This window comes from Vipera berus (genome assembly GCF_964194415.1).
Source record: "Vipera berus genome assembly, chromosome: 5".
In the NCBI taxonomy this organism is placed as follows: Eukaryota; Metazoa; Chordata; class Lepidosauria; order Squamata; family Viperidae; genus Vipera; species Vipera berus.
The window spans coordinates 47,237,030-47,260,276 of NC_138207.1; the positions used below are offsets into that span (position 1 = coordinate 47,237,030).

Sequence of the window (23,247 nt, forward strand, 5' to 3'; positions counted from 1 at the left end):
TAGTTAGTATTGGAATAACCATAATTAGATGGTAGAATATGCAGAAGGTCCAGGTTTAATCCTTAACTGTTCCTTACAGGATCTGAGCATAGGGATTGCTCAGTAGGAGTGGGAGAAGCCCTGGGACGGGAGCCTGGGCCTGCACTAGGCCTTCTAGGGCAGGCATGTCAAACTCGCAATGTCGTGTGATATTACATGACGTATTGGGACTTTTTCCCCATTGCCGGCAATGGGGTGGGTGCGGTTTTGGCGTGACGCATCTGGCTTGCAGGCCGGCAGTTTGACATGCCTGTTCTAGGGCCTCTTCCACCCCTGAGGTACCACCTGCTTCCCTTAATGATCCATGCATTTGCTTAATAGTCCCATCAGGTGCAGCATGCGGTGTGAGGTTGTTAAGCGAGGCTATCTTGCTTAATGGCCATTACCATTTGTGATCATTATGGTCGTAAGTTGAGGCCTGCCTGTATGTACATTTTTGAAGATATATTCATAGTTTCTATTTGATTTATTATACTGCACCCCATAGTACAAAGAAAAGCAATAAAGTTTGCTTTTAGGCTATTACAAAATCTGTTTTTTGGAAACATAATTTTCTCACAGCTTAACAAATTGTTCAGTTTCTCACCTCTTGCTACTTCTTATATCTCTTATTTGGTGCCCAATATGTTGCAACTACATTGGGAAATCTGACAATTATAATATTACCAGTTGCAAATAGACATATTATTTAATATATAATGTAATGTATTTTATTTTGGATTAGCATACATATGAATCCAATCATTGTGATCTGTAAGCTCATGGTTTTTTTCTTCACAAACATGTCATGGTTACATGGTTAATTGTAGTTAAAACAAACTTAGGGTTAACTTCATGTCCTAGGTTCTAGCTTAGCCAAGTCTTAATCAGTTTCATCTGTTTCAGGCTGTATTCTTATTCATTGAAGTGGGGATTAGAGTTAATTATAAGAGATTAAGTAGGAGAATTATACATTATTATTAAAAACCTCAAGCGTCCTGGTAAAGTCATTAGGGTACAAATGGGATAAATAATACATTGTTTTTAACAATAGCTATTACATTTTTCTATTAAAAATGCACAATGCCAATCAAAAATTATATGACACTTAGAATCAGTGGTGGGATTTAAATATGTGAACAACCTGTTCTCTGTGTGGATGCTGCTTCCCCAAGTCCATTCTGTGCCTCGGCAACAAAAAATTAGCTACCGGTTATGCTGAATGGGTGCAAACTGGCTGAATCTCACCACTGCTTAGAATTATATGCCCTTTAGAATGACAGTGTAAATGATAGATAAGGAAAGCACCTATTTCTTTCCCATAGGATTAGTATGATGTTTTAGGGCAGACATATCAAACACCATCCCCTTGCCCCCTCCTCCTGGCCTATCCTGGGGGTCTCCCATCCTATTGCTAAGAAAGCATTGGATACAAAGCCGGGTATCCTCCCATGGAGAGGGAGTGGGCCTCCCTCTGACTGCCCTCATACTATCATGAGCAAACTGGCTAAGGAGAGCAAACATAGCAGCAGCAGGCTTGAGGAGGTAAGTGCAGCTGGGCACCCCCTTAGGGAAGTGGGGCTGGGCTTGGTGCTGCGGGTGCTTGAGGGCCGGGCTGGGTGTTTAACCTCTGCTGCCCAGGGCTCCGGGCAGCCCGTGGGACCATCCAGCCCCCCCTCGCATGGCCTGAGAGGAACAGTGAGGCTCCTCCAGTGGATCATGCCTTGACACTTGCCCCGATCCCACTCCCTTCTGCCAGAGACCCTCAGATCTGCTCCACTCCTGCCCAGGCCCCCACAGTCACCCTTGACGTGAATGATGTAGAACTGGCCATGCCCACCCAGTAGGCCACACCCACTCCAGCCACACCCACCCAGTAGGCTGCACCCACCCTGGCCACACACACACACACACACACACACACACCCGAGGGCAACCGCAATGCTGATGCGGCCCTCAATGAAATTGAGTTTGACACCCCTGTTTTAGGGTATTGTAGGCAATATAGTATATTCAATTGTAGCCTTATCCCTATAAGCATTCCAATAACCTGAAGTAAATATAGACCTATTGTGTTAATGGTACCAATGTATGATGGAGATAATGTTAGATAATATAATAGATGCTGTTTGAAGTTTTATATGTTGAAGTGTTCTCAAATGGCAGAAAATGTTAGCTAAAATATAAGGAGAGAAAGAAATGCAGAATATGAACAGTTGTAGGAGCTGATCATCATTATAAGGACTTATTTCATATCTACAGTTAAGCTTATCTGTTTGAGCCTTATCCTTAAATGGATTTTAACTTTTAAGTTCACAGGCATTCTTAGAGAGAAGTGTATTCCCACCATGAATATGCGACAGATTCTACTATAGACTACTATGTCAGCCACTATATTTTTCCAATAGTTTTTGCCCAGTTACAGTTATCCATCTGCTATATGATATAGATTGGAGTTTAGATATTTCTTCTGAAGGTGAAATCTCAAAATACAACTTCCAGACTCCCAAATGGAAATGTCTGCTTTGAGCATACAGCATTAGTTAATTCTGGGTTCAGTTCAAAGTATTGACATTTAAGTATTGACATTTGAAAACTTTCATGGCTTGGGTCAGAGGTAACTAAAGGACTACCTACCAACTGGAGGTCCTTTTCTACCTTGCCACATATAGAAATAACCATTTCAGTGACCATATGCTGAGCCTGTAGTGGTCTCCCAAGATATTACTTTGACACTCAGCAGAGTTTTTTTAAAAAAAAATTCCTTGCCCTTTTCCTAAACTACCATATATATGTTCTTTTTATAAATTTGTATTTTTGTGTATAGCTTGGTCATGGGGCATATAGTTGAAGGACAAAATGTAAATAATCATATAAAATAAAACAACTTCTTTAAGTAGGGTGCATTGAATAATATCTGTCAATTGACTCTTTGGTGTCTATGTGACCAGGAGAAAATTTTTAGGTGAAATAAATCTATATGTTTTGTGTAAAGCTGATCCCATGCAGAGGAATGCAGTCAAATTATAATGGTGACAAAGTGCCGGAAAAGGGAGTGGAATTGAAGAGTAAGAATAATTGAGCCACAGGCAGTGTGGAAAGAGCTGGGAATACTGGTTTGGCCAGGCCTCAGGGCCAGGTTACACATTCTCCCATGCATTAACAGCCACAACAGATCTTTGTTTAAAGGGGGATTCCCCCCCCCCTCTTTTGGGCACTTTGTCATTTTTGAAACAATAGTAGTGCTTGGGAAAAGAGGTAAGAAGGATAACTGTAATTCTTCTGCAGTGTCAGTTAGTGGTCTTTCATGTGTCCTAGTCACAAATGTGATCTTAACTGAATTCACAAATAAATCCTTAGTCATTAGAATATCCCAACTCATCCTTTAGTAATAACAGTAATAATAATAATAATAAACTATTCAATTATCATCTGATTTAACAAAGCAAGCCAAATAGACAAGTGCAGAAACAAGTCCACAATATAATTATTAGGGATTAAGCCCAATTAAACATAGGATATGAATATAATTGCATAGCCTGTGCCATTTATTTTATGTCAAACAAACAGTGGAAAGGAGTTCATTGCTAACAAGGTGTGAGATGCCATAAAGAAAATTTCTCAAGACTATGAAAATTAACGTACAACTTTCACTGTTTTGAATTGGTGTGTTTTAAAAATTATGTTATAAAATAAATATGGTTTTAGTTATCTCAGACCTACCACCCAGCAACCAATGCTTAATGTCCCTTTAATTCTAACATAGCCTACTGAGACACAAAAAGAAAACGGTTTAAAAGCACCACTTTTTGTGTGTGTTTCTATTGTTTTAAATGTATTATTCATGATTTTTCAGGTCTGTCCAGTAATGCATGAAAAGAGCTTTTTCTTTGTTATCCCTCACAGCTAAATGGGAAGTTAGAGATCTTCAATTCAACGTCATGTTTGACGGATGGAAAATCTCCAATTGCAGCCTTTTTGTTTGTTTATTTGGCAGCAGAGCCTAGTTCATGTTTCCACTCTATTTGTTTACTTATTTACATACTTCTATGACTACTTCTGTGATTGCGTAGAGCAGAACTAGTTCTAGTTTTGAATTTCTAGTATAATAAAGAACGAAAGATGTCACAGAAAAATGCTATGTATCTCTCTGTTTTAAAGTAACTCTTGAGATGGACAGGGATACATGCCTTTAGCACACATGAATTTTGTTGCGCTATAAATGCCCTACATTTTGTGTTGTACTTTGTAATGGCCTTGGGAAGCAAGTCTTACTTAGAGTAGTGGCCTTAAAAAAAGAAAGTATTAGCCACTGTTATTCACTATTGTAACCTTGTTTTAAAGGATAAAACTAGACCACGAGTAGATTTTTTTTGTATAAACATTTGTACAAAAGTGTTGTATCCAGATGTGAAGTTACATGTAATGATGTAACTTCAGACTTACTGTATCATGGAAAATCTGAGAATTTGGGTTGAGTTCCTGAGTTTTGGAATGATAGTGAAAAATATGTACATGGAATGCCTGGAATGTCAACATATTTGTCAGTGGACCAACTTATGCCAATAAATTATTGGGAAAAAATAAGTCATTGTTTCAAGTAATTTTCAGGCCAAAATTTAACAGTAAGGATGGCCAGAATAATAGGAGAGGAAAGTGTGAAGTAAGGGTAATGAAGGAAGGAACATGCAGTAATACCTGCTTAAACCATACTGTTGAAGTTGACTGTAGCTAATTAGCCTGAACTCACCTTTCTAGCTCCATGAAAACAATGTTCTTTCAAATTTGTGTTAATAATAAACAGCTGCAATAACTCTAGTTTTGCAATTTGCCATGAATTTGAGGGGTCGGTAATCAAGAGCTTGGTGATAGAATGCACAAGGCCCTGATAAAAACATTTCTGAAGTTTGCTTCTCTCCCTGTTATATATGCTTTTAAAAGTAGTTTGATTTCATGCAGAAGATTCAGGGGTTACTCATTCTTCACTTCATTGGTCCACCAAGTACTACATTTAAACTCTGATCTCTTGATAGTGCTGGTTAAACAAAACCTCCTTGATATGTGACTGATCTTTTTCGTTTTTCATTATTATTATTTTATGTATTACTCATTATTATTATTATGTGTATTATTTTGGGCAAGTCCTGTTTGCTCTGGACCAGTTTATAGCTTTGAGCTATAGTTACGAATGTATTCTCCTCTGCATGAGGATTCATTGTGAAGCACATGCTTTCAAATGAAAATAAACTAAGCAGTGACTTGGAAAACAGGAATGAGAAGTGACCAGGAAAAAAAGGGTCCTGAGTTTAATATTGACCAGAAAAAGAAGATGCCCAGTTTAATAGCCATTTTATTAAGGTGACCCCCCACCCAAACAAAAAAAAAAATCAAGTTTGTGGAACCATCATAACAATTTTTATGTAATAATAAGACACATTGTTTAACAATTTTAAATAAAGATACATTCCAGGTTCCTAAAATAGTGCTTCAGAGTGTCAGAAGCATGTGATAACTATGGGAAGAAATATTATTCGTTCACATTTTCTAAATTACTAGAAAATAACGAGATACATATACTAAAGTCTGCTAAATTACTGGAAACGTGTACAGTCAGTGTAATGTGTTAGAAGATTTCTATCTGGAAAATTTCAAAGAGTTTAGTTCCTAGTGTACTAGGATTGCAAATATATTTTATTGCAGAAAGGGGATTACATTGACTGGCCAATTCTGTTTTTCTTTTCCTTTGAAAACTGGAACTGTAATAAAATCACCAGTTCTTTGTGGCCATATCCTAATTTTCATGGAGTCCTATCAGGCCTTGACTTTACATTGTCTTTTCTTCCTGCAGAGAGGTAGGAATCCCAGTGAAAGAAAGGGTCAAAGTTTCTCAGAATTGGAGGCTTGGACGCTGTCGAAGAATTCCAGTCCTCAGATGGAAACGCAAGCAAGTGATTCCTTTTCTTTCCTCACCCTACTATCTACAGCTAGAGTTACCTTTCTTTGGCATTCATCCCATTTTTGGCCTCTATTGGGCTGTTACGTTGAATTTGGGCATTTTGCAGTTGCTTATTGTAAGGCTTTACTAGCTTATATCACTAATATTTTTCTAATATCCCAGTTCTCAATACATTTTTAGTTTTATGCTATCCTTTTCCTGGTGGTTACTAATTTTAAATAGGGCTGACTAAAGGCTAGTGACAACATAGTCTCTCTTTCATTACTTCTTGCTTCCAAGAAGGGTAAAGACTTTTCCACTACAACAAACAGACAGACAGAAAGAATTAATTAATTAATTTCAGGTAATAGCAGATTTTTCCACAAATAAGAATATTTTCTGTTTTCCCCAAAATAGGTATTTACTATTAATTAAATAGTAAATAAAGATAAAATGTTATCTTTTGTTGGGGCTTGAAAAAAATCCATTTGCTACTTAATGATTATTTAGCTTTGAACTCACACAGGACATATTATGTATATCTATACATATTTGTGTGTCTGTGTGTCTATTTGTATGACTGTGTATGTATATTATTTTAATGCAAACATTATAGTGACTAACCTAAATTGGCAAAGGTATCCTTCATTACCATTTTTTCAAATTTTTGGTATTGTATATTTTTTTTTCTGCTGGAGCAATCTCTCATATTTTAAATACCCTTGATCAGATGTTTTGTAATAACAACACTGGCAGTTAGCATCAAGAAATGAAGCAATTTTTAAATTGTGTTTGTTAATATAACATAGCAAATACAGGCAATGAACCAGCAGCATGCTTTTTATAAACACTATTAACTGATTTTAACAATTTCTTTCAAAACTTTCAACAAAAAGCCTGGATAATTGGCCATTGCCTGAAAAGACAATAATATATACCATTTTGTCTACAACCTTTTGAAAACACTCAGGAAAAATTTGAATTTATACGGTTCAATTTTAGTGCTGCTCATGAATTATATTCGTAGTCAATTCTTGGTAATTTGTTGAATTAATTGCAAATAAATTCTATGCTGTAAAGAGAACAGTGAACTTCATCAAGTTCAAATGGCAAATCTTCACAAAGTTTTATTAATATTTCAAGAGAAAATGGTAATGCTTAGTATAAGAGAATTATATAATGATAATGAGATTCCCTTGCTATTAAATGAAGTAGATATGAACCATTAAATGTTATGAATAATCGTAATTGTTGAGACCTATATATTTTAAAAAGGAATGATTAAACTGGCCCAGACCATTTTGCAACTTGTTAAGTTGGTATATTATTTCTTTTTTTAGATTACTTTCCACTTCCTATTATGAACCACTTTGTTGCTTTTAATTTTTCTTGCCGTATCGGCCATTATATAGAAGTCTTCTCTGTCACCAAATTTTTCCAGTATTTTTTGTGCTTGTTTACATATCTTTTGTATGGAAGGACTCCCCTGCCTACCCTATTCACTGCTCTCTTTATAGCATAGAATATTTTATTTTAAGTTTGCAAAATAAAAGTACAAATACACTCCTATAAAGAAGTTCCTTCTTCATTTGATTTGATTTGATTGGGATTAATATAAAGTAAAGCACGAATGTTTTAAGAAAGAAGAAATTTGAAGTTCTAAAATACAAAGTTCTAACAGGATTTCATTTCACTTGCATTTGAAATCAAACCGATTTTATGTAGACCACCCAGGCTAATAGCTAGATTGAATATTGGATCTCCTTTAGAAGATGTACTTTACCAATGTTATGGTGTGGTTTCTAAAATGCATTTAGAGATCTATTAGTTGCACAGATTACAAATATGATATATACAATGTTTGCATTGGTTTTTATACATTATATTTATGTATTTGGTATGAATAAATACCACATGAAACCATTACCCAGTGGAAATTGACTGATTTATTAATTTATTTATTAAACAAATATGTATGGCTAACCAAATCATACACACTGATTTCTATTTAAAATGTTTTCCTCTCCAGTTTAATGCCCTGGATGCAACTAGACGGTGATTACCTCTATCTATCCCAAGCAGAAGATATCCACCTTTATTGGCACTACCCTAAAGATACCAATTTCGTATGGTATCCTCAGACAGTTTTCTCTGGTCACCAGGAGGATGTGTGCCGTTTTGTAGTTGATAATGGCCGTATTATCAGTGGAGGAGGGTAAGTTCTTTATTGAAGAGAAACTGGGAGGAGAATGAAGACTGTTGAGCGATTAGCATTGATATATAGATGAACGAGAACAGGAAGAACTCACTTTCAGAACATTGTTTTCTATTGATAATGAAGAGAGCTTTATAGTAGTGAGCTATATACTATATTCCTTGCCTCTTCCTGTTACACCAACATTCAAATAATTGTACCAAAAAACAAGACATGTGTATGGAATATATAATAGATAAAGGAACATTTTGAATTTTATTCTATAGGTATATAGATAATCTGATTTTCTTAGTGCAAAATAGGACTTGAATTTGCATAATAATGCAGTAATCTTGATTATTTGAAAAATTGTCATTAAATATGTTAAACTATTTCTGTAAATGCAGGTAATTTCCATGAAACTGAAACTGTAGACCTGATTTTTTAAAAAAATATATACCCTGAAAGGTATATTTTAGGATAAATTTGTAGACACCTTTTAGTATGCAGAATTTATTAGCATTTTAAATATACTGAACTCTGTATGTTATTAAACTGGCATTCTGCTGATATTTCAGAACTGAATAGAATAGAATAGAGCTGGAAGAGACCTTGGAGGTCTTCTAGTCTAGCCCCCTACTCAAGCAGGAGAACCTATACCATTTCAGACAAGTGACTGTCCAGTCTCTTCTTAAAAACCTCCGGTGATGGAGCGCCCACAATTTCTGGAGGCAAGCTGTTTCACTGGTTGATTGTCCTCACTGTCAGGAAGTTTCTCCTTAATTCCAGGTTGCTTTTGTTTTTGGTCAGTTTCCAACCATTGTTTCTTGTCCTGCCCCCTGGTGCTTTGGAGAATAATTTGACCCCCTCTTCTTTGTGGCAGCCCCTCAAATACTGGAATACTGCTATCATGTCACCCCTATTTCTTCTTTTCTTTAGACTAGCCAAAGCCAAGTCCTGCAGCCGTTCTTCATATGTTTTCGTCTCCAGGCCTTGGATCATCTTAGTTGTTCTTCTCTGAACTTTTCCAAAGTCTCAACATCTTTTTTGTAGTATGGTGATCAAAATTGGCTGCAGTATTCCAGGTGTGGTCTCACTAGGATTTTATGAAGTGGTACTAATACTTCGTGTGATCTTGATTCTATGCCTCTGTTTATGCAATGATATCTCCACTGTAACTCCAGCTAGAGCCTGAGGAACTGTTCTTCCACTAATTCCCTTTTCTGCTGGTAATTTTGCACATATCTAGTTACTGCAGCCTAGAATAGCTTAAAGCCTAATCCAGTAAACTGCCTTACTTACAGAATAAGAGGTCCCTCATCAGGATAAACCAGCTGTTCATCATATGCCACAGTATTATATGCCTTATGATCTTATCTGAGATGATGATTTTTTTTTTGCTTGTGATTTTATTTTCTAGAGATGGAAATATTACCCTCCATAAACTTAATGGTTCTTTCAGTTTTAAGATCCTTGGGCATCAACAGGAAGTGAACTGTGTGGATTGCCAAGACTCTATCATTGTGAGTGGTTCTCGAGACAGAACAGCAAAGGTGGGCGAATACATTTTACTGTATATTTGTGGTATCAGGTCAGTGTACTTAAACACAGTTGATGGCTGGGACTAGAATGTACTTCTTATATTTAACTTTGTGCACAAATAAAAACCCAATGCCAAAGTCCTCTAACTTCCAGTCCTTGGATAAAGGCACAAGACCAACTGTTTAGAAGCCTAGAATATTTTATTTGTTTCTCTTCCTTAAATGACCTAATGATGGGACAAAAAATAAATAAATCAAAAACAGATTGGGAAAAGTACAGTTGGAAGTGTGTGTGTCTATTTTATGTGTGAGATCAACATTGTAGTACATTTATTAACAGGAAATATCTAGCTCGTTTTTTTAAAAAAATAGTATTTTTCCCCTGCGAAGAAAAGTACTAGCTCAGGATGGCAATATAATCATTTTCTTTAAATTATAGCAGTATGAATGTATTTCTTAACTGCAACACTCATAATATGTTACAATGTCTACAGCATATTTAAGCAATTTGTACAGTCCAAAGCTTTGAGAACATGTGTTGTTTTAGGCCTCTGCACTGGTGAAGCAATGGAGGAGAGCAGAGAGCAAGAGGAAGAGTTGCATAACGTTTTCTTCATTTTTTTTAATTCCTTCTTTCTGCTTCTCCTCCCAAAACATTGAGATAATTATTTTTAGAACCTGGATTTATTTTTATCATTTTCTATATATATAGGTCAGAAATAATTTCTGTGTTTACTGAAAAACAGTTCTATGCAAGTTTCTGAATTCTTCCCCAGAAGCTGATGTAAAAAGCATAGATAAATATAATATGAGTTACTGTTACTGCGTTCATATGATATGAAATGAGACAGTGACCCAAATCATATAACCATATAGAAACATGACTCAAGAGGACAGCGGAACTTGTCTCAATATAGCGTATTTTGATATGGGGCTTTTTCTATGTCACAGTTCATCTTGGAGGATTTTGCTGACCTAATAGAACTGTAAAAATAATGCATACCCAGTGTTTATGAGAAGATAGAGAACTATTTAATTATGATGGATGATCCACTATACAGAATTCTGCAGGGTCCAGTGTGCTTGCTCTGTTACTCTGAAGTTAAAGGCATCCCATGACCTTGGGGGCATTTTGAAAGTCACAGAGAATTTTCCTTTAATTGTCTTCATTGTTTTTTTTTCAAGGCAGAAATGGAATCTGGCTCAACTAACACTCTTCAAGCCTGATCCTTATGAGCAGAGAATTGCTTTTATTTTTACCCTGACATTTTCCTTGTGTTAACTCCTAACTTGAAGGGAATCCCTATTAGGTCTCTAATGGGAGCTGTAAGTGCATTGGGTGCTTTGGAAGGATAGTGAGTGTTGATTAGGGTTGAGCTTTGAGTAGCTGCTAATGCACATTCCACATTGATAGGCACCAGATAGCATGCTCCTAGCAATATTTTTAACCTCTATGAGATAGGGATGCATTAAAAGAGCTAAGTTTTTTCTGCTGCTTTTGCTGACACTAGGTGCCAAATTCCTCACTGACACTGAATAGCCTGCAATCCTAAGCATTATCAATGTCAACAAACAAACACAAACAATATGCCAAACTTTGACTACCTCTAAGGTTTTTAATAGGGACAGAATAAATGGAGGGAGGACCAGAGGCTTCAATTTTAGCACGTGAAAAGTAGAATATCAATTCTGGAGGGTGATGAAGAGAAATTTTGGAATTTGAAACAGGTTCTGAAACTCAATACCTGGTTTGTGTAAAATCATTCACAAACCATTTTAGACTGGGAACAAATAATATATAATGAGGTATAATTATTATTAAGTGTATGACGTTCTGTTATTTCATTGCTATAAACAAAGTTATTCTCCCCAAATCTTGTAACTGAAATAATAGAATGGAGGTTTTACATTAATTTAAGAATGTGTTCAAAGTATCTCATTGGGAGGAATTATCTTTTTAAACACAACTATTTATATATCCATCTTACTATGCACCATTCATCTTTTTTCTCTCTTCAGGTTTGGTCCTTATCATCAGGCAGGGCTGGGCAGTGTCTGCATACAATACAGACAGAAGACCGGGTCTGGTCTATTGCTATTAGTCCATTATCAAGGTAACAAAAAAGACATTGAAAAAAATCTCCCTTCAATATATGGATATCTCACATCTAATGTAATATTTTCTATTCATAGAGTTGCCTATCCTACAGTCAGAAGAAGTTTAACATTTTGTGTCATGATAGAATCAATCATAAAATTGCAAAAGCTTTATTTTGTAGAAAAAGATGAGAGTGGTTTGAACGATATTTCGATTGTATATATTTTTCCCCACTGAACTGAACCCTAAGATTTGAGAAATTGAAAGTTTTGATTTTATTTTATTGATTTGTAATGTCAAAACTTTTTATTTCATTTGAAGTGGGGTGAGAATAAAACCTTGAAATATTTTGATATGCAGTAGTTTGTTAATTTATGGAGGTTAAATAAATGACCAAGCAATCAGTTCTACTTCTTACTTGAAACTACAAAAACAGTTTTTATTTCAGTCTTTTTCAAAAATTGTTACTATACAGCCATTCAGAACTAAGGAGTTGGTTCTCTTAATAATAGCAAATCTAACCTTCGTATAATACATGTAAGAGCTGAACATATTCAGAATAATTTATGAAATGAGATTAAATATGGAGAAACTATTAATACTTAGTATTGTACTCAGTTTCCCCCCATTATTGAACCATCTGACTCACTTGCACAGTGCATTACATCCTCACAATTTCATGATCCTTGTGCACTTTTTCTTTTACTTCCCAATATTTTTTAGATCACTTCAATTAAGTTTGTTTATCTGTTGATGTTTATGAGTGCTATTGATTTGTTTTAGCCAGTAATCTGATTCCTGGCACTGTTCTATCTAAAGGATTTGTGGAGAAGGAAGTTATGATTTTCTTTTGCTTTCAGCCTTTGAATGAGTGGTGTGGCTCACCATGCTTTTAGAAGGCAAAAGTTCCGTATGTACCTGCAACTAAATAATCATACAAATGTTTTAGTTTTAACTTGTGCGCTTATTGGGCGCACATTTTAATTGAATAAAAAGGGCAATCTCTCTTCCTTTAAAAATTCCAGCACTATTCTTGTAGTCCATGTTCTCATTATAAACACTAGTTTGAAAACATATGTGATCTTTCAAATTGTTTCTGTTTCTTTCACAATTATGATGCTATGAATCCTATAACGCTTAATTATATTACAGATGCATGAAGTACAGTGCTGTATTCAATAACATGTCCCCGCATTCAGTGGATCTTTGAAAATTGGATCTGCGTGTATCAATTCTATTTCTAATTGGTATCATATTGCTATTACTGCACTGTCTAAATATTATTATTATACAAATATTAAATATTATTATTATACAAATACAGAGCCTTGCTAAGAAGATGAAAGTCAAAAATAGCATGAAATGAAAAATTGCATTTGTACTATTTGACTTCAGAATATTACTAAGTATCACATTACTAATAAACATCAGTATTAATTACAGTAGCCTCTACTAATAAACATCAGTATTAATTACAATACCCTCTGTGTATATATTTTGTGTTCTGTATTTCTTAAACTGACAGGATTACTGTTAACAGTGTTCCTTCTAATTTCTGACATGCTATGTGAGAAAAAAAAATGTTTTGTGCAATTTTTCCTAAACAATTTTTGCTTATCAAGATGAGCACAAGACTAAATTGCAAATACATGAAATAACAACTGTTGAAGTGTGTATATATATATTTCTTAGTTAAAGTATAGGAACTGAAAATATAATTTGCCACATGCACAGTTAAAAGTTGTTCCACCAAGTCATTTTTGACTCGCAACTGGCAACTGTCTCCAGTATTTTTAGAAGTGGTTTGCCATTGCTTTCCTCCTAGACCTGAGTGGGAATGACTGGCCCAAAGTCATCCAAAGTGGACTGGTGCAGAACCAGAACTCATAGTTTTCTAATTTCTAACCTGATGTTTTTAACCACTACACCAAAATAGCTTTGTTCATTCTTGCTTATAGAATATAATATATACCCACTAGTTACTGGTAATTACAATCAATATTATGTAAGTACTTAAATTGTTTTTTTTTTCTTTTTGGAATTTGCTATTGTAATGGAAGGAAAAAATAGAAAAAAAGAAAGACATTATATGAAAAGATTTTATATAGACCCTTTTTAATTATTTCCCCATTTTTTCCCTCCTCCTTTGAATGTATTTCAAACTTACTGAAACTTTAATGATTAATTAAATTGAAATATGTATACAGCTATAATGATCCTAGACCCTATATGGCCCAAATCTCAATAGATATTAATTAAATCTTTTTAGGAGAGAGGAAGGATGCAATAATTTAGTAACAGTATACCAGAATTGGAAAGGACCTTGGAGGTCTTCTAGTGCAATCTCCTGCTCAAGCAAGACATTCAGCCTTTTGGAGGGAGGCAGGAAATGAATGTCTCTCTTGTGCATTGGAAGCTATGGTGTGCGGAGCTATAAGACTGTGGAAGGAATGCCTGCCTGCTGTCCCAGAGGGAAAAAGCCCACCTTGCTTTACTGTAGAAGGGAGGGTTGCTTAGCGACTCTGTGACATAGATCTAATGAATTTGCCTGTCACGTGGTATTTCCACTCAATCTGCACTGCTGCAGTGCCACGTGGTACTTGCTGTTGCTATTAGCATGAGGTGGCAAGCTTGTGTAGGACTCCTCACACGTTGTGAGCTCAAGACTTTTATATGGCTACATTTATTTAAACTTAATTTTGTGTGCACTTACTGTGTCTCATAGAATTCCTTTGAAGAAAGAAGAAGCAACTGGGAGTTTACAGTCAGAGACATTCAGCAATGGCAGGTTTTAAGAGGGAGCTCATAAATTTGTGAAACTGATCAGTTGCATTTGTTTGGCAAATTGGGTGAGGGTGGACTTGCTGAGCTGTGTGCTTGCTTTGTTGAACATATGGACTTGGTTGGGGGGGGGTAGTTTCCTTATAGTTGGACTGATTCCCTGGTTAGATGATCAATTAATAGCTAAGTCCCAGGGAACATAGAGGCAGAAAGAGGAGAGGTAAATGGGAGCTTGTGATCAAGAGGGCAAATTTGAAGAAGGGTTTTAAAATTTTATTTTATTTTATTTGCAAAGGAGTTAGTTGGAGCAGAAGAGTAGGGAGGAATGATTTTCTTCTTTGACACAAAGCATCAAGGAGTGGAAGACACAATTGCAAAATTAGTAAAAATGTAGTGTAAGTTCTGTCTTAGATTAGAATTCCTAAAGAATTCCTTGAATTATCATCCAAGATGATAATACCTTGGAGATAAAATCAACAAACAAGATAAAAAGGCAAACAGGCAGCAACAAATGGAAAATCAGACTGGAAATTAAGATCAGCAGACTTAAGATCAGATGCAAGCATGCTAGAACATATTAAAGAACAAGAACCCTAATGAATACCTGATCAGGAAATACCACCTAGAAACAAGGAAGATTAAGGAAGCACTGGAATTAATAAAGCAGCAAATAACGCCTATAGCCAAGTCGATCAGCAGATACAAAGGTTGAATAGCACACTATAGGGAGTATGTCCAGTTTCAGTTGAACAGAAATGTTTCTATCAGTCCATCGATGGAGAGATCACAGTGAACCAGTCAGAAATGACAAAGAAGAAAGAGTGCAGTTCTGGGCACCTCCAAAGAAAAGCAACAAGAACGGAGTTTAGATAAAGGAGGTGAATAAGATTTTTTTTAAAAAAAAAAAGCTTAAATGAAAGAACTTATAATACCCACCAAAGTGGTGGAAAAAGAGACAAGGCGGATCAACAAATGAAGGTGAAGATGAACTGCACCTAAAATCCAAACTCAGTTGAGGAAATACCATCAAGACAATTAACACTTGGGCACTTCCAGTCATTAGATGCACAGCTGGAATGGTAGACTGGACTCAAGTAGAATTAAAAGCCCTGGATAGAACATCAGAAAAATAATGACAATGAATCATGCCCTTCATCCTCTCAGCAGTGTTGACAGACTCTACTTACCAAGGAAAATAGGTGGTGTGGAATGTTGCAAGTACATCAGATAATTGAACATCACTAAAACACATTTAATATTATAACTGGGTTTCTGTGAACATAGTCTGGTGTGCAAGAAATAAGCTCTAAAAATTTTTTTTAAGTAAATGATTTTGATTTATGCATTTCTGTTATGATAGTACACATTCTACTGTGGAAGCCAGATAAAAGATGTCAATTTTTATTCAAAAAACAATCACTGCAGCTTGAGTAGTGTATTACATAAGTTATAAATAATTTTATAGGACTGCTGCTATACATTGCCCAAATTGTTAAAAAATGTAATCTAGTAAACTCATTTTTTATTTTGAATTACAATGTCTTTCATTTTCTGAATTTTTCTGTGATAAACTTGCTTTGAATTTGGAGCAATGATATCTGATGTAGAATTTTTTGAAGCCTAAATTAATGGTGGGAAAGTGAAACAATGAAATACTCTGGCTTCAATATTTAGGCTATCAGAATATTTTTTCTATCCTGTAATTAATTAATTAATTGATTTGATTTGATTTGTGTGCTGCCCATGTAGTATTTTCCTTACTTAGGGCATAGGGCCTGGTTACTTGAAGGATCCCCCCCTGCAACTCCTGTACTATCTGTCTGAACAGTTCAGTCAGAGGTAGAAACGTGCCTTCAGTGTTGCATGCCTACACTCTTGAAATCTATGTGCCTCCCACCCTGCTGGCATTCTGAAAAGGCTTAAGGACCAGGTTTTTCTCCCAGTTCTTGGGTTGGGATGGTTGTCTATTTCTTTTCTTCTTCTTCTTCTTTTTTGGTAATTATAACATTTTATTTTTATTCTGTTGATTTTATTCTACATTGCCTAGTGTAAATTTGGAGTCAGATGGTAACTTTATTGAATAATTTGTTCCTAATTCACTTTAGTAATTTGAATTAATGAGCATGTAAGGGAGACCAGTTTCTTTCCATTCTACTAAGTGAGCACTGTTTGACATTTTCTTTGAATATAGAGTTAGAAACTATTAGAGCAGCTCAATATTTCCAGCACCAATAGTGAACACAGCCGTTTAAGATTTTTTTTAATTAGTTGCACCGATATTAAGAATCTTTGAGCTGCTTGTTCAGAGCTTCTAGAATTTCAGGTGCTAAGCACCAAGTGAATTGCTATTACTGGGCATGCTCTTGTACTGCACACTGTTTTATCTTCCTAAGTGATGACCTGTAGGGCTGGCCTCTTGTCAGAACACTAACGTCTCTCCCTGGAGTGAACACACACTCTCTGTCACAATATTTACCTAGTGTGTTTTTCCCCCCACTGGGTGATAAATGGAAGCTTGCAGAGTGGCTTCTCCATCAGCCACCAGGTTTGGATCACTTGCTTGTTTTATGAGACTGTTGATCACATCACATTTCTTTTTCCTTCCCACCCCCAGTATTAGAGACGATTAGCCACGTCATTAATTCTTCAATTTGATGGCTGATATAGCAAGGCCTGAAACACACTGCTGACCCTATATAATAGAACCTTAGCTCCTTAACATATTAATGATGGGAGAAGTTAATTAAAATTCCACAGAGAGAAGGTGTCAGTTAACCTATAAACCTGTCAGTTTGAAAAACCTCAAAACAAAACAAAACAAAACCTATTGCTGCTTTCCTAGAAAGAACAAACAGTTTGTGCGGTGGGGAGCAAGACTGATACAGGGTAGGTTTTTCTTCATCCAGCTTAGGTCTTTGAGTAAAAATAATTTTAAGGTGGCTAAGTATCCTAGTCCGGTTTTAGATTCCCAAACTTCTTTGCTCTGAATATGCACATATTTAAAACAATGAATTGTTGCCTATGTAATGGAACATAAGTTTGCATTAATTCAAAATTGCTGACATGTGCTGTGACTGATTATTTTTCCCTTATGATATTTTAGAATTCTAAGGATTTGTAATAACACTTCAAGCACTTCAATAACCTAACTGTAAAAGCAAAAATATGAGAACCATGATACTAACTTTTTTATAGTAGAAACAGGTATATCAGTGTGCTGGGTTGAAGTCAGAGGCATCTTGAATACTAAAATGTACACTATCATACAAATTAAGCTTGGTTGCCTCTTTGGTATCTATGGGGCAGATGGAAAGAGGCAAGAAAAGACTAAAGATCTAGCTTTTGAGTTTACTAGGGCTACTTGTATTTAATTTTCATCACGCCCTACAATATTAAGGCTTGCCTTTGGTTATGTCTGCAGTTTTATTAACTGTTAACCAATTTAATAAGAGAATGTGCTACTCTGTTTTATTGACTTTAGGTCCACCTTTGATTCAATATTGAGAGCTAGACTATGGAACAAACTTGCCAATTCTACCCTAGATGGGTACCAATCTCCTGAGATATCTGCTACCTGAATAGTTTAAGTCTGTTTATTTTACCCCACAAGGGTTTAATGAAAGCAATCATCTCAATAAGGGGAGCACACTAGCACCATCACAATGCAGGTAGTCCTTGAGTTACAACAGTTCATGTCAAGTGCCAGGGAAATCAGAAAATCCAGGCAGTTTAAATAAGTTTTCTACAAGAAGCTGAACTATGACTGTCAAGCAAATTGGTGGTAGATAAGAGTGAAAGGAATTCAAGATGGTTTGGAGTTAGATCTCTTGTAGGCACAAAGAGACTCATGACTGATGATACATTTGACCCCCTCCCTTGGGCTTAGCCTGGTCATCTCCTATAATACATTTAGTGACCATTGGAAGTTACAAAAGCCCTGGAAAAAGTGATTTATGACCATTTTTCACACAACCATTGCAGTATCTCCATTGTCATGTGATCAATATTCAGAGGCTTGGCAACTGACTTGTATTTATGACAGCTGCAGTGTCCTGGGGTTTTGTGATCACCTTTTGCAACCTTCTGAAAACCAAAGTCAGTGGGGAGGCCAGGTTCAGTTAACAACTGTGTTACTAAGTTAACAATTGCAGTGATTCACTTAACAACTGTGGCAAGAAAGGTCGTAAATGGGGCAAAATTAATTTAATTTCTTGTTTAACAACAGAAATTTTGAGTTCAATTTTGGTCATAAATCGAGGACTACCTGTATCATACAGTTTGTACACAAATTCTTTGGTTGACCATCAGAACAACCCAACTTCCCTCTCCCCAAATTAGTCCACAGACACTTATCCATGATTTTGAATGCTAATGATGTTCTTCTGTCCCAGATCTCAATTAGACTAAATTCTTTCAAGGATGAATAATTAATATTAAATTATGAAAGAAGCACAAAAGTCCTCATATTTACTGAATATCCAGAATCTACAAGTACCAATTAAACTGTCACAATACTGAGCAAATCAAGACTTTCAAATATTTTGGAATTATTTTTCCAGTGGGAGAAGTATTCACTTAGTCTAGGCAATCCAGAATAGCCTAAAATCAGTCTTGCCAATCAGAATTTTCTGTTGATCTAGGATTCAATCAATCAATCAATCAATCAATCAATCAATCATTCCTACTGCATTAAAGTTATTTTCTGACAGTATTCTCTCAATTCCTGAATTGATGCTCAGTTAAGGCCCTCTGGTAATTACCCAGAATTGGAAACTTTACAATCTAATTTTCTATGAAGTATCTTTCAAGTTCCACACTGTGGCTCAAACACAATCCTCTGCTGTGGGGTCCATGTAATTAAGATTGAAATAAAGTTTTGACTAATTTTCCTTCTTATTAAAGTCAAAATTTCTGTCCATAAGCTGACCCCTCTGATGCTAGCAGATAATTGGAGGAGATACCTACCTGAGTAGCTACATTTCTGTGGGTTCTCCAGTGGCTCTCTTTTTTTCTAGGTATTAACAGACCAAAAAAGTACTGACACAGTATTTGCTGAACGTAGAAAGACAATTAGATTGGTCTCAGCCACCCAAATATGTTTTCTTAAGTAGTTGATTTTCCTCTCTCAAACATGTAGGATACTTAAATGCTAACAAACTCAGTAGGGTTTTAATATTAGTTCAACTTAATGTTCTGCTATCTGTTGTACTAGATGGTAGGTATAAAAGAGTTGTTGTTGTTAGCTGCGAAGTCATGTCCGACCCATCGCGACCCCATGGACAACGTTCCTCCAGGCCTTCCTGTCCTCTACCATCTCCTGGAGTCCATTTAAGCTCACGCCTACTGCTTCAGTGACTCCATCCAGCCACCTCATTCTCTGTCGTCTCCTTCTACTGCCTTCAATCTTTCCCAGCATTAGGCTCTTCTCCAGTGAGTCCTTCCTTCTCATTAGGTGGCCAAAGTATTTGAGTTTCAGCTTCAGGATCTGACCTTCTAAAGAGCAGTCAGGGTTGATCTCCTCTAGGACTGACCGGTTTGATCGCCTTGCAGTCCAAGGGACTCGCAGGAGTCTTCTCCAGAACCATAGTTCAAAGGCTTCAATTCTTTGGCGCTCAGCCTTTCTTATGGTCCAACTTTCATTGCCATACATTGCAACTGGGAAGGCCATAGCCTTGACTATAGGCACTTTTGTTGACAGGGTGATGTCTCTGCTTTTTAGTGTGCTGTCTAGATTTGCCATTGCTTTCCTCCCCAGGAGCAAGCGTCTTTTAATTTCTTGGCTACAGTCCCCATCTGCAGTGATCTTGGAGCCCAGGAAAATGAAATCTGTCACTACCTCCATTTCTTCCCCATCTATTTGCCAAGAATTGAGAGGGCCGGATGCCATGATCTTAGTTTTCTTAATGTTAAGTTTCAACCCAACTTTTGCACTCTCCTTCTTCACCCGCAACAAGAGGCTCTTTAGTTCTTCTTCACTTTCTGACATTAGACTGGTATCATCTGCATATCTTAGGTTGTTGATATTTCTTCCGGCAATCTTAATTCCAACTTTTGATTCATCTAGCCCTGCCTTTCTCATGATGTGCTCTGCATATAAGTTAAATAGGCAGGGCGACAGTATACAGCCTTGCCGGACTCCTTTCCCAATTTTGAACCAATCAGTGGTTCCGTGTCCAGTTCTCACTGTTGCTTCTTGGCCCACATACAGGTTTCTCAAGAGACAAATAAGATGGTCTGGTACAGTTTGTTATGATCCACACAATCAAATGCTTTAGCATAGTCAATGAAGCAGAAGTAGATGTTTTTCTGGAACTCTCTAGCTTTCTCCATGATCCAGCGTATGTTGGCAATTTGATCTCTAGTTCCTCTGCCTCTTCGAAATCCTCCCTGTGCTTCTGGTAGTTCTCGATCCACATACTGCTGGAGTCTAGCTTGTAGGATTTTAAGCATAACTTTACTAGCATGAGATATAAGTGCAATGGTGCGATAGTTTGAACATTCTTTGGCACTGCCTTTCTTTGGAATTGGAATGTAAACTGATCTTTTCCAATCCTGTGGCCACTGTTGAGTTTTCCAAATTTGCTGGCAAATTGAGTGTAGCACTTTTACTGCATCGTCTTTTAAGATTTTGAATAGCTCAGCTGGAATACTGTCACCTCCACTAGCTTTGTTATAAAAGAGTACCTTATGCTATTTATGACCTTGTGACATAGGTGCTATTGAATCTACTGCTCATGTTTTATTACAGGTAGAACTCTACTTACGAACACAATTCAGCCCAAAATTTCTGTTGTTAAGTGAGACACTTATTAAGTGAGCTTAGCCCCATTTTATGCCCTTTCTTGCCACAGTTGTTAAATAAATCCCTGCAGCTGATAGGTTAATAACCCAATTGTTAAGTGAATCTGGCTTCCCTTTGACTTTGCTTGTCAGAAGATAGCAAAAGTTGATCACATGGCCTTGGGACACACCAATGATCATAAATATGAACCAGTTGCTAAGCAACTGAATTTTGATCACATGATCAGGGGATGCTACAAAGGTTGTAACTGAAAATCAGTCATAAGTCACATTTTTTCAATGCCATTGTAACTTTGAACAGTCACTAAATGAACTGTTGTAAGTCAAGGACTACTTGTATGTGGTAGCTTTTACCAGTATTCCAGAATTCACTTTATTTACCTTTACATAGCAAAATATCATGGCCCTACAGATTCTTTTTACCCTGAGGCCTTTCCTTTCAGACCAGTCAGACTATTTCCTTGGATGCTAATAATTTTGCCATAAAATATTAAAACTAGGTGGGACTTTGTTAACTAATTTGTTTAAAACAGCTGTTTTTTATGTTTTTCATGCCAGTTATCTTACTGAACACAAAATAATTTGATTCTGAATATTTGAAGGGCACATTGACTCATGATTTTTCAATATAATCAACTTTTTTCATTATGCTAGTAAATAGGAGAAAAATAACTTGAACTTCTGTTGTGTCAGAATAGTTATATAATTTAATAGACTTCCTGCATAAAAAGTAGATGAGAAATATAACTTAATGGAAATGCATAATTCTTCTCTTATTTTGATTCTCCTGTTTTTTTCTGATATTGTAGTTTCTAAGATTTTAATTACTTCCAAGGGCAGAGGTGTTTCCTGAAAGGTTAGGAGACAAACCTATATCTTGTATCATAAGGACAAAATGCCCATATTAGTTTTTCTTGTCACCTTGATTACATTTCAGTCATAGGACTGCAGGTTTCCATTTCCAGTCACTGAACTTTTCCCTTCATTTTTCAAACATCCAAGGGGAAGAATGAAGAAGGTAATTTTCCTGGGCCATGGTCGCTGTTTACTTTTGCTTGACTGTGCAGCATGCCTTTGTTTTTCCACCTTTGATCAGTGCCCTGCCAGCAGATAATTTAGCAATTGCATCCCAGAATGGAACTGTGGAGTTAATGTTAAAATTAGCTTTCCTTAAAAAAAAAAACCTTTACTGGTTGAAGAAGCAGGGATTACAAGAGAGGAGGCAATAGAGGCCATAAATTCTACTAACTCATGTAGCTGTTGCAAAAATAAAACCTTCTGATGTCTCCACAGCACTTTCATTAACATTTAAATTAAGGGTTTGTTTTTCAGCAACCAGGCCTTTTATGGCCTAAGTCACGCAAAGCTGTTTTTCTAGTCAAGTACAATAGCAATCATAGTTTGTTTGTTTAAAACTCTCTGAGGAGGGCAGAGACCTGACAAATGTTCATTTTTTTATTTATTTAGTATATGGTGAAGAGACTACAGTGTGAGTACAAAGATAACCTACAACAAATCTGCCCAGGTACCAAGGCAGCTGGATGATAGCTACTTTCTTACAATTAAATTTATCCATGTTTCTTGCCTTCCTCTTCTCTGGTCTTCAAAAATTCTTTTGAGGAGCATTTGATTTGTGATCGCCTTGGGTGGCATGAACATTGGACAACTTTCATGCTTTAAACAAGAACTTATGGGGGCAAAGAATCTATAAGGGAAATGGAAAACAAGTATGGAGTATTCCTAATAGCACTGTATGTCTCTTTACCACTGCCTTTACTTTTGAATTCGTATGTTAAAACGTTGTAGGGAAGTGAGCTTCTGAGAGGGTATATGGCTAGGTGGGTGGAAATATATATTAAAGGGAGTTAATGGAATGAAA

The 23,247-nt window shown here is 36.2% G+C and overlaps 1 protein-coding gene across 1 annotated transcript in view; it reads left to right on the forward strand.

The window, feature by feature from the left end:
- FBXW4 (F-box and WD repeat domain containing 4) overlaps window positions 1–23,247 on the forward strand; it is an 88,744-nt gene that overhangs the window by 1,715 nt on the left and 63,782 nt on the right. The window contains exons 2-5 of the mRNA XM_081328171.1: window positions 5,867–5,962; window positions 7,983–8,168; window positions 9,568–9,700; window positions 11,708–11,802. Coding sequence (XP_081184297.1) covers window positions 5,867–5,962; window positions 7,983–8,168; window positions 9,568–9,700; window positions 11,708–11,802 — 510 coding nt within the window. The remainder of the gene's footprint in view (window positions 1–5,866; window positions 5,963–7,982; window positions 8,169–9,567; window positions 9,701–11,707; window positions 11,803–23,247) is intronic.